Here is a 13022-nt window from a genome sequence, read left to right as displayed (position 1 = left end):
TAATAGGATACAAATTGGGTGTAGAATATAACTAGGTTTGCCACTTGGACATTCAATTACATTTCTTAATTCTTTATAAACATAAAATGGAGAAAATAAGTATTGATCTCCCACATCATTTCATTTAGCAGTGAAAATTTATACTCTGTATTTTAAAAGAAGTAACTGTGCATTAACAGACTGTTTAAGAATGATTACTGCACTTCCATACCTTCCAGAAATGTCTTCAGATCAAGCCCAAGTCACATGTTAGAAATAGAATGTCCCACTAAAATAAAGTAATATAGCATTCCTGTGCTGAAGGCTATATTTATAGAGGTCTAGGAAAATTAACAAGGAAAGCTATAAATTAGGCATTGTCTAACACACCTGGTAGCTGAATCAATCTGACCTTAGTTTTTTTTAAGATTTATTTATTTATTTGAGAGAGAGAGAGAGAGAGTAGGGGGAGGGCCAGAAGGAGAGAAGGAGAGAGAGAATCTCCAGCAGACTCCCCACAGAGTGCAGGGCCTCATGCAGGGCTCAATCCCATGATCCGGAGATTAAGACCTGAACCAAAATCAAGAGTCGGTCACTTAATGGACTGAGCCACCCAGGTGCCCTGCCCCTAAAGTATTCTTAAAGCATTTCTGCTGCGAGGTGTTTATAAAAATTCCATCAAGTTAGCTAAAAATTATTGTGATTGGTGAAATCTCTAATTAAATGAAGAAATATGTATTACAGCAAGTCTAGAAGGCGGCGGACAAAACTTACTATTTACTAATGTTTTTGAGTTAAATTTACCTGACAACAGTAAACGTTCCAGTTCATGAAAGGTTATGAAAAAGGTTTGCAAATTGGAGTTCTGCATGGCATCCAGCTGAGCTGGATTTAAACCACACTTTACACAGCCCGAGAGTGCTCGCTTCGGCAGCACATATACACAGCCCAAAAGTACATTCCTGCATGGAACACCCAGGTTAAGTCATGTTGCATTTTGATGTCTGGAGACATTTTACAAGATGAAAAACCTTGTTCAACTGGTTCAAAAGCACTGTCATCCATAAGAAACAGGGGGAAAACAGTCAGCAAAAACACCTGTTTTACATTATGTCATCAAAAAGATACATAGTAGAGGAGGGCCTGGGTGGCTCAGTGGGTTAAGCGTCCCACCCGAGGTCATGATCTCGGGGTCATGGGATCAAGCCCCGCATCAGGCTCTGTACTCCTCTCGGAGTCTTCTTGTTCCTCTGCTCCTCCCCCACCTGCACCCGCTCTCTCTTTCTCTCTCTAAAATAAATAAATACAATCTTAAAAAAAAAGATACATAGTAGAGGAATTAGTAAATTGGGAAATGATCAAGGTAAGCCAAGCCCAGCCCTTGCTCTGAACTCTCTTCAGGTAACCTATTGCCTTTAGCCGCCATCTTTACCTTCCTCTAAACCGTACATAACCTCTCCCTCCTATGAGCTTCTGGAACTGTGCCTCTTCAGTAATGCCTGTCAGCAAGTACCTTTTTAATAGCTATATATTAACATGTCTTCTCCATTTTACCAGGCTATCGGTTCTTTTAGGGCATTTTGGCATCTCCCTAAAACCACACATAGTGGGCTTTCCATCTGTGTCACATCTAAGTGACTAAGCATGAAGCATGCCACTATGATAGCTGTATCAGGGGATCCAGGATGCTTTTTTTTTTTTTTTTTTAAAGAAATCTGATTTTCGGGCGCCTGGGTGGCTCAGTTGGTTAAGCGGCTGCCTTCGGCTCAGGTCATGATCCTGGAGTCCCAGGATCGAGTCCCGCATCGGGCTCCCTGCTTGGCGGGGAGTCTGCTTCTCCCTCTGACCCTCCTCCTCTCATGCTCTCTGTCTCTCATTCTCTCTCTCTCTCAAATAAATAAATAAAATCTTAAAAAAAAAAAGAAATCTGATTTTCTTACAGAGCAATTACTAAAATAGTAATCACATTGGTATGTGTGTGCATATCAATTCCTCTTTAGAAGTAGGAAACCTACAAAAATTTTTTTAATAATTTCTTATTACTACACATTCATTGTAGAAAAGCTAGAATATATAGAAGTGAAAATTGAAGATGGCCCAGAAAAAAAAGACACTACATTTTAAATCACACCCTTCTGCTTTTTCTCTAAGTATAGATAAATCGATATATAGATATACATAATTATATGTTTGGCATATAGATATACAGAACTATATGTTTTGGTATATATAAATATTTTAAATGGGATAATGGCATATATGCTGTTTTGTTGCATTTTCCCACTTAACATAAAGTACGTATCTTTTGTAGGTCTTTAACATTATTTACGACCTAAATGTTTTGACTCTATAGTATTCAAAAAATGCGTGTTCCATAATTTATATAATCTCTTAATTTTTTGCTTTCATTTTTTTTAAAGATTTTATTTATTTATTTGAGACAGAGAGAATGAGAGACAGAGAGCACGAGAGGGAGGAGGGTCAGAGGGAGAAGCAGACTCCCCGCCGAGCAGGGAGCCCGATGCGGGACTCGATCCCGGGACTCCAGGATCATGACCTGAGCCGAAGGCAGTCGCTTAACTAACTGAGCCACCCAGGCGCCCGCTTTCATTTTTTTTAAAATGATGCTGCAAAACAAAACAAAATAAAACAAAACAAAACAAGGTTGCTGAATGTTCCCCCATATTTCTCATGAAACAGCAGTGCTGGGGCACCTGGGTGGCTCAGTCAGTTGAGTGTCAACCAACTAATCTGATAAACTAATCCATGTAATGCAAAAGGGCTCATTTCCAGCAACATGTGTGCAAGATAACTAGTGCAATTTAAGGAATATATATTATCTGATCTGCAAGGCCTTTGATTTACCTTAAAGAGGAGTGGTTCTCAAATTTTACTGCACATTGAAATCACCTGGGGAGCTTTTAAAATTGATGCCCGGGCCTCACCTCCCAAAGATTCTCAATAAATCTGGTATAGGACAGAACTTGGGCATCAGGACTTTTAAAGCTCCCTAGAGGATTTTAATGCAGCATCCGTGTTGGAGATGACTTTAGAGAAAGATCTCAAGTAGCTACTTCTCAGGCAATATTGGAGGATCCCAAGGAAAAAAAAGTACAATGAATAAAATCTCAATGATCTGACTCATCTGCACAAGAATAAAAGCAGCATTCATATTTCTTGATGCTGGGCACGTGCCTACTGTGTTAAGAAGTAGGCCAAGCTTCACCTTCTGAAGTAGCTTCGGTGGCTTTTGTAATCGAGCAAATCAATTCTAACGAAAATTGCTTGGGTAACAAACTTTATGCCATGCAATTTAGTGGTAGCTCCTCAGGTTTCAATGAGATAATTCCCTTCCAGTTGACATTTGTTTTACTGTTTCAACAAAGTTGGGCAATCCCACAGATTCTCTCCACAATCCATAGTGGACCTTTGGAACAACTCTTAGAGGAATAACTACAAGTTACAGGTATTTAAATACATTATTAAACCTCATGGCAGCCTTGTAAGGTAGATGTTAAGCCTATTTTACAGGGAAAACGGAGGACCAGAGAAGGTTAGTAAATTGCCTGGCCTCGATGCCAGTAAGTGGCCTGGTTGGGATGGGACTCAGGGAGGCATACCTCTAGCAGTCATGTTCGTATTCACTTACAATGTGTCAAGTCACATTGCCTTTTCCCCGGCACAATTTGAAGTGACATTAGTAAATTGCTTTACTGGGTAGAATATGCTAATATGGCCTGAATGATCTTTCTGATCTTTCACAATTTAGAAGAAAAATGATGAGAGCCACTTCTGGGCAAACCCACTCTCAAGCCACAGTGTCAGGTGAGGATAATTGGTTACCTCATTTATCTCCATGACCTGGCTTTACACACATTATCAGTCCCAAACATCAACTGAGGGCACATTCTATATAGAGGATCATAGGGTACAACGGCCTTGCCTTTGATGGGTTGACAGCCTATAGTTGGGGAAGAATGGCTTTTCTCCAAACCTGGCTATTCCCCAATGACACATGATGGGGAAGACCTCTTTGGTGACCTGAAAACTAAGAATAATCTCTGCAGCCAACAGAGCAGTTTGATCCTTTTTTCATGTTTTTCTTACTCTTCTAACTAGTTCTTCTTCTTCTTGTTGAAGGCCATTATAACCCACCCAGGTAAAGACCATTGTACCCCAGAACCTTTAAAGGATATCACTCCCAAATTACATAATTTCTGAAGGAAGAGAGGGACTTCAGGGCTTGCTACAAGAAGACCACCTTTCTTGGGACAAATGCTAGAGAAGGGGATGGTCATTCTTCCACCATGTCAGCATTACAGTCAACAGGAGGGAAGGAAGGGGCTGTATAACTTCATAGACCATTCTTAAGAGACAACAGGGAATGGAAAACATGGCTGGATTTAAGAAAAACAAATCTCTGGGATGCCTGGCTGGCTTGGTAGGTGGAGCATGTAGCTCTTGATCTCGGAGTTGTGAGTTTGAGCCCCACATTGGGTGTAGAGATTACTTAAAAATGAAGTCTTTTTAAAAATTAATTTAAAAAAAAAGAAAAACAAACCCTTAGTAGGAATGTGCTACAATACCCCACTTCAGGGGCTTTGTGATAGGACAAAGCCTCAGAGACTCAGTGATTTTACACACAATTAGAATGGACAGGGAAAAGAAACATCAACCCTCTAGGAAAAATCATGATTTTTCCCCCCTCTTTCTCTAGTCACTCCTGAAAAAAAAAAAAAGGAGCTTACAAAAATAACCTGAGATTAAGAAGGGTTAGAATAATAGAGCCCAGCCTTGGCTGCAGATTGTAGTTTAGATTTTAGATTCTCTGGCACTAAAATTAATGTCTCTTACTATAGAAGAAACTGCAGACAGTTACATTGTATGGTCTACGGGGAAAAGAAATCCATACCCATGATACAGTAGACAGAAATGTTACCCTGCAAGGGTAAGTAGGAGTATCTTGGCCCAGGTCAAGATCATCTCCTTGACAATCAAAGACAGAAAATAAATGCTGCAGGGCAGGCGGAAAACAAGTGCATCATGCAAACCGCGGCTGCCGCCCCCTCCACCGCCTTGTCTTCAGCCAGGCCACCAGGCCTCCTGGCCTCCTTCTTGGGCTGAGCTGATAAGCACCACGCACAAACCGGAGATCCCTGCGGTTACTCAAGTGCTTACAGGAGCCCTGCCTTCTGCCCCCAAGAATGGAGAGCTCCACAGTCGGGGGACCTCAGAAGATCGCCGGTGCCCGCTTCCGCTTTTAAGGTGGCTGCACACTACCCGGAATCAGAGCCAGTTTTTCCCCACAGCCTTCCTAAAACATTTAACTCACTCTCTGCTGGCCCCTACAGAAGAAGGAAAATGGGGAAGGGTGGTTTATAAAAGGCTGAAAGATGGGTTTTTTGTTTTTTGACATTGCGAACCAAGAAAGAGGAGCGATATTTAAGACAAGACGAAGGGTTAAACAGTTGTCAAATTCTATTCAAGAACTTCACCTTCACGGTCACCAACACAGAGAAGATACAGGTCTAGCCCGCGGCTAGCAAGGAGGCAAACGCGAAACCCTGAAAACGCCAGACTGAACCACCTTAAAAATTGATCGCCTAATTGCGTTAGAAAAATACGCGTTCTCGTGGGACGCGGTCCGGAAATCTTGCTTTCCCCTTCAAATATTACTTAAGAAGAGGGAGAGAGAATCAGCTCTGGGATGCGTCTCACCACTTGCTGTGCGCTCCGGAAAGTCGCGTCCAGCAGCATCAGCTTCCAGGGATCGGACACGGAGCTGGGCAGGGGGATGTAGATGTAATAGGCGGCCAGCGCCACCAGGGCGGTGAGCAGGACACAGGATGACCTCATCCTCCCGTGGCTCGGCTTGTCGGCGGGTGGACGCGGAGGAAAGGTCTGTGCCACCCAAAGACCTCCAGCAAGTTTCTGCAAGGGTCAGCGGCTCCTTCACCGGTTTCTTATACGCCTAGGAGCCAATCAGAGTCGGCGTCGGGAGGAAGTCGGAGCGCTGACGTGCCTCCTCTTCTGTGTCCTTGCAAAGTGTTGCAGACACGCAAGGTTAGAGACCCGCTCCGGGGCTGCGCTAGGCTCAGCACAGCGGACTCTGGAGGACACAGGTCTATATTGCACGTCTGTGACTAAGGGCTCCCTCCGCAAGATCCCAAACTGAAACCCAGAATAGTTTCAATATGATGAGTTTCTGTGTGTGTGTGTGTGTGCGTGCAAAGTCCGTGGGCCACTCTGACTCACAGTGGAGATACTGAGAAAGATAATAAAAATCCACTGTCTTCTAGAGCCAGACTTGCAATGGAATGTAAATTCTAGCTGATACGTGGTGAAAAAAAAGATAATAAATTCCTATAGCTCAGTCAGGGACAAGCCAGTAGTATATCTAGCATCCAAGTCTTGGTTTCCAAATTTCATTTGCCAATAAAAAGAACCAGGACTGGGGCGCCTGGGTGGCTCAGTCGTTAAGCGTCTGCCTTCGGCTCAGGTCATGATCGCAGGGTCCTGGGATTGAGCCTCGCTTCGGGTTCCCTGCTCCGCGGGAAGCCTGCTTCTCCCTCTCCCACTCCCCCTGCTTGTGTTCCTGCTCTCTCTGTCTCTCTCTGTCAAATAAATAAATAAAATCTTTAAAAAAAAAAAAAAGAAAGAAAGAAAGAAAAAGAACCAGGACTCTGCTGGCTCTTTGGGGAAAAAGGTGATTCCAAGGCTGGGGCAAGTCAAGTACAAGACGAGTCTGTTGTGCTAGAACATAAGGAAGTGCTCAAAAATGAGGGGACTGGTCAAAAGGACACAGGTGACAGCCTGAAGGATCTCCCAATAGTTAAAGCTGGGGTAATTTTAGCATCAAAATAAATAATTAATGGATTATAAATAACATAAAAACCAGGAATCTATACTAATATGCATGAATAAATAAATAGGGGAATGCCACCTGAAAAAAAAATTCTTTCAGTGGGTCAATGAGAGCAGAAAAATCATTTGAATCCAGATTTCCGATGGGGGAGAGGGTAGGTATAGAATGAGACAAAGAACGTCACCAGCAGAATTAAAACCAGAGATCCAGGAGGAAAATATTTGGGAGAACTGTTTTAAGGAGGTGGTATGAGAACAGCTCCAAACTTATTGAACAAGGACTTAAAACACCTGGTACACATAATTTTGTACCTTAATATAGTCATTTAAATTTAATCTGATCCAAAGGAGTGAAATAGCCATAAGTTTGGGACTGAAAATGAGATTATTAGGAGAAAATGTGTTTCTTGTTCAGAGTTGGAAGAAATAAAGGGCACACTTCAAGCATTCAAAGTTGAGATCATCGTTTGTAGCTGTTGTTGTTGATGATGATATTTATTGCTTAAAATCAGGCACATTCTATTTTCTAAGAACTGCTGTGCTCTCCAGGGAACTGAATGTTATTTTCGTGTCCTTGGTGGATCTACCTATGAGAAAAGGTGTGGCCTATGTAGATGACTGGGCGTAGTTGTTGGTCCTGGGTTGTATCTGATGGAAAGTAGGGAACTGGTAGTAATTACAGTTCCAGGCAGTCACCTGTGAATTTGAATATCCTCTTCAAATAAATTCCAAACTCCTTTCCAGACCTCAGTCTGGGCTGGGCTGGCTGCCCCTGCCTACCTCTGTAACTCACCTCTTGCCCTCCCTACCTGTCTTCTATGCTGCAACCAAACTGGCTCCCTTCCAATCAGATATACTAGGGCTTTTCTGCCTCCGGGTCTTTATGTATGTCATTCTGTGCTGTTTCCTCTGCCTGGCACTCTGCCCCCTACTTTCCATCCTAGTTGGCTCATTCTTATTATTGAGATATCTGCTTAGATGTCACTTCCTCAGAATGACAATATTTTGTAAGGTTCAGCATGTAATTGGGCCCCGAAGTTTGTAGGTACCTTCTATAACTGCTAAGTAACCACCTCGCAGTAAGAGTCTTATCTTTCTTACAAAGCTAATTTAAATGACCCACCTCTGAGGGAAGATGGAAATGAGTTAGATGGAAAGAGAGTTATGTTTTTGGGTATTTATATCCTGAAGGCACCTTTTTAAAAGTAATTTTCAATATTTCTGAAAATACTAAAATGATTTTATTTCAGAATCTTGTTTCAGAAAGACTATTGAATGTTTGCCTGCTTAAAAGCCAGTCTTTTAGGAGTGTTCTGGTTAAGTATCTTTTCTCCATTTTCCATTTTTTTTCAGATTCTCACACTGATGCAAACAACTCTGGGTAACATATTTAAGGCTTATCTTCCTATGATTCCCGAGAAAGTGACCTCATAATTTTTTGATATAAAATGGCTGCTTCCATTTTATGTGTACATTCAAGAACCAGATATCTTTTCATGGCATATGTGTGAAATTATGTATCAAGGAATTGGTCATATTCAAGCTTACATAACATCACAATGTGTTATAATTACCTTGTTATCTTTGGACGTAGATGTCATTTATTTTTTGACATTTACCAATGACCTATTAAGTATTGAACACTGTATCATGCTTGGGGATGGGACAATATCCCTGCATGGGAGGAGTGCTCAGTCTAGTAGAAAAAAAAAATAGTAAACAGGAAAATAAAGGAAAACTTGCTAAGTGCTATATAATAGAGGTGTAGAAAAAGTAGTCTTCAAAGGTGAGTAGAAGCACACCAGACAGACAAGGGGAGAAAGGCATATGCAAGCATACTGTGTAATCTAAGGTTTGTGGCGAGAGCATGATACCTTCAGGGAGCAGCTTCTGTAGATTTTATGAACAATACAAAATAATAAAATTTATCAGCAGAAGTTTCAGGTCTGTTGTTGTTGTTGTTTTTAAGTAGGCTCCACACCCAATGTGGAACTCAAACTCGCAACCCAGAGATCAAGAGTCACATGCTCTACCAGTTGAGCCAGTAAGGCACCCCTCAGGTCTGTTCTTAACTGAACTACCAGTGGAAAAAGAGATAGTGATATACAATCAGAATTTATTTCACTGATTTAATTGAATTTATATAAATCAAAGATAGGATAATCTGCGCACGCTTCTCAGGAATAAATGACTTCTATTGATAAAATATACTTTGTAATAATTATTTAAAATATCCACTGGCCTAAGTTCTTATAATAATTATTTAAAATATCCACTGGCCTAATTTTTTAGGGTGTCTAATTGCTAAAATTTAAATGTCATCCTGACATTTAAATTTTAGCAATTAGACACCCTAAAAAATAAATCAAGTGGGTTATATATTTCAGTTAGGTTTCTCTACTGTTTCTTGGTTTTTAAATATGTACTTATCTCAGAAAAATAAACCATTGGTTAGTTCGTTTGGGCATTTACTTTTGTTAGGTCCCTAGAGTATTCCCAGAAGTTATTCTTTTCAAAAATTTGAACCCAGAATTTAATCTCTTACCTATTCCAATGTCTGCCCTAAGCTCTATATCCAGGTCCCAACTCAGTCCTAGCCACATAGCCAAAGTTCAGTAAATATGTATAGCTGATAAAGTCTAATACTGAGATCTGAAGGTCTGACAATGTGAAAAAGAAATCATTACCTCTCTTCCACAGCTAAATATCATCAGGTAACAAATTGAATATGACATAGTAACTAGAACAATATGTTTACTAAATTCGAATCTGTTTTTTATGAATGTATAATTTTGGAAAGTAATCCAAAACTTTGAATATCTCCTCTGAGAGAGAGAGAGCACTTGGAAATACCCAAATCCTTTTTTTCTTCTCAAGTAAAATTTTTATGCCTGTGTGTTATTTTTTCCAGATTTATTGAAATATAATTGATATGTTACACTGTATAAGTTTAAGGTATACAACCTGTTGATTTGATACACTTAAATATTGCAAAATGACTACCCCCAAAGCATTAGCTAACACATCCATGGTGTCACATATTATCATTTCTTGTGGTGAGAACATTTAAGATCTACTCTTCCTGCAACTTCCAAGTATATAATTCATTATTATTAACTATAATCACCATGCTGTACATAAGATCCCCAGAACTTAGTCATTTTATAACTGGAAGTTTGTACTTTTTAAGCAACATCTCCCCATTTTCCTACCTCCTCCCCAGGCAACCACCATTTTACTCTCACTCTCTGAGTTTGGCTTTTTTCAATTTCATTGAAATTGTCATTCAGCATTTTTCTTTCTGTATCTGACTTAAAACTGGAAGTTTGTACCCTTTTACCAACCTTTCTCTATTTCCCCTACCTCCCAGCCCCAGGCAATCATTTTTCTACTCTGTTTCTGAGTTTGACATTTTATTTTATTTTTTTAGATTCCACATACTAAGTGATATCATGCAGTGTTTGTCTTTCTCTGTCTGCCTGATTTCAGTTAGCATAATATGCCCCCAAGTTCCATCCATGTTGCTGCAAGTTGCGGCAGATTTCTTTCTTTCTCACGGTTGAATTAGTCCACTGCGTGTGTGCATATGCTCATGCTTATAACAGACCTTCTTTATTCAGACATCTGTTGATAGACATAGATATTTATGTTTTTTTACATATCTTGGCTATTGTGAATAATGCTGCAGTGAACATGGGAAGTGCAGTTATCTCTCTGATATTCTGTTTTCATCTCATCAAAGATATTGATCTCTAGCTTTCTTTTCTTGTACTGTCCTTATCTGGCTTTGGTAAGGTAATGCTGGCCTGTAAAGAGAGTTTGGGAGTGTTCCCTCCTCCTCAATTTTTTGGAAGAGTTTGAGAAGGATTGGCATTAATTTTTTAGATGTTTGGTAGAATTCTCCAGAAAAACCAACCAGTGCTGGGCCTTTCTTGTTGAGAGGTTTTCTTATTACTGTTGTCAATCTCCTTACATGTTACTGATCTGTTCAGATTTTCTATTCTTAATGAGTCAGTTTTGGTAGTTTGTATGTTACTAAGACTTTCTCCATTTCTCCTAGGTTGTCCAATTTGTTGGCATGATTGTTCACAGTCGTCTCTATGAAGCTCTGTATTTTTGTGGTATCAGTTGTAATGTCTCTTCCTCCATTTCTGAGTCTATTTATTTGGATCTTCTTTTTTTCTTAGTTTAGCTAAAAATTCAATTTTGTTTTTCTTTTCAAAAAAAACCAGTTCTTAGTTTCATTTTTTTTTCTATTGTCGTTTTGGTCTCTGTTTCATTCGTTTCTGCTCTGATCTTTGTTATTTCCTTCCTTCTACTAATTTTGGACTTAGTTTGTTCTTTTTCTAGTTTCTTCACGTGTAAAGTTAGGTTGTTTATTTGAAATCTTTCTTTTTCTTAATGTGTTTATTACTATAAACTTCCCTCTTAAAACAGCTTTTGCACTATCCCACAGATTTGAATATGTTGTGTTTTCATTGTCATTTGTTTCAAGATATTTTTTCATTTCCATTTTGATTTCTTTGGCCCCATTGGTTGTTCAGGAGTGTGTTGTATAATTTCCACATATTTGTGAGTTTTCCAGCTTTCCTCCTATTATTGATTTCTAGTTTCATATTATTGTGTTTGGAAAAGATACTTGGTATGATTTCAGTCTTCTTAAATTTGCTAAGACTTGTTTTGTGACCTATCATATGATCTATTCTGGAGAATGTTCCGTGTGCACTCAGGAAGAATGTGTATTCTGCTGCTGTTGGATGGAATGTTCTGTATATGTCTGTTAGGGCCATTGGTCTAAAGCATGGTTCAAGTCCAGTGTTTTTTTATTGCTTTTCTGTGTAGATGATCTATCCATTGTTGAAGTCCCCTGCTATTATTGTAGTGTCTATTTCTCCCTTCAAATCTGTCAGTGTATAGCTAATATATTTAGGTGCTCTAATATTGGGTCCATATATATATAGGATTATTACATCTTCTAAATGAATTGATCCCTTTATCATTAGGTATGGATATTGTGTCAGCACTGTTTTAGGATCTTTTTCCCCTGAAGTTTGTTAGTCAGTTGTGATAATTTGATATACATAGTAAAAAATGATATGGCAGACTTTTTGATGCATTTCTTTAAATATTTTAAATTTCTGTTATATTAAAGTTTATATCAATATACAAATCCATTGATAATGTAAGTACATTTTAACAATCTTTATATTCATGTGGCAGAAAATACAGTCAGTAAAGAGATACACAGGAAAATGTTTAACCTTACCAAGAGTCAAGGAATGTAAAACAATTTTCAGGGTCCTGTTTTTTCCTCCAAAAAATTATGATGAGAGAATAGATCATAGATGAAAATAGATGTTATGAAAGGTAGTTAAATACATAGTATCCAGTTTCATCTTATAAATGATGCCATGAGTCTTTATGTAGAAAAAAATTCCTTAATAAAGATTATTTTAAAAATTATATATATTTAAAATATATAAAAATAAGTTTCTTTTACATATTAAAATTAGTAAACATTGTATCTAAATGTACATGGAACACTTAGCCCTTAAAATAATTTAAAAAGCAGGATACTACCACAAACAATTGCTTAGGTTATAATAAGTAAATATGTATTACGACAACAATTAAGTTTAAAGAAATGCAAAAAAGTTTAAATACAACTGGAGGTAAATATACCCAAACCTCAGATGCATTTATGTTTATGTAGTAGAACTATGAATAATTTTAATTTCTTTTTATTACTTTGAGTTTTTCAACTTTCTTCATTCATTACTATATAATAATGTTTTAAAAATAATGTAGAAACAGAGGTTAACAAAAATACCTAAGACAATTGGTATCAGAACCATCCCATACCAGATAAACCTGAACTTTTATTGAAAGTTATATCTATTACATTTATTTATCTAATTCAAAAATTGTATTTATAAAACAATCCTTTATATTTGTCTCAAACTGCCTGTCCTAACAGAAAGAAAGTTGGCTGGAAATTCTTGACTAAGCTCTATCATTGGCTGTCTATATGACCTTGGGAATGTTACCCAACTTTCTTGACTCTTAGTTTCTTCATCTGTAAAATAATGGTTTGGACCCAGGATCTCTAAGATTCTTTCTAGCTTCAAGAGTTACCAGTTATATGAGAATGCAAACACAAGGTAAACATATTACAAAAG

The 13022-nt window shown here is 38.5% G+C and overlaps 1 protein-coding gene across 1 annotated transcript in view; it reads right to left on the bottom strand.

Annotated features, from left to right (window-relative positions):
* NCEH1 (neutral cholesterol ester hydrolase 1) overlaps positions 1-5895 on the bottom strand; it is a 42117-nt gene extending 36222 nt beyond the window's left edge. The window contains exon 1 of the mRNA XM_021702616.2: positions 5698-5895. Coding sequence (XP_021558291.1) covers positions 5698-5835 — 138 coding nt within the window. The 5' untranslated portion in view covers positions 5836-5895. The remainder of the gene's footprint in view (positions 1-5697) is intronic.
* Positions 5896-13022: the final 7127 nt, after the last annotated feature.

This window comes from Neomonachus schauinslandi, chromosome 1, assembly GCF_002201575.2.
Source record: "Neomonachus schauinslandi chromosome 1, ASM220157v2, whole genome shotgun sequence".
NCBI classification, from domain to species: Eukaryota; Metazoa; Chordata; class Mammalia; order Carnivora; family Phocidae; genus Neomonachus; species Neomonachus schauinslandi.
This window is presented reverse-complemented; position numbering and strand designations above follow the sequence as displayed.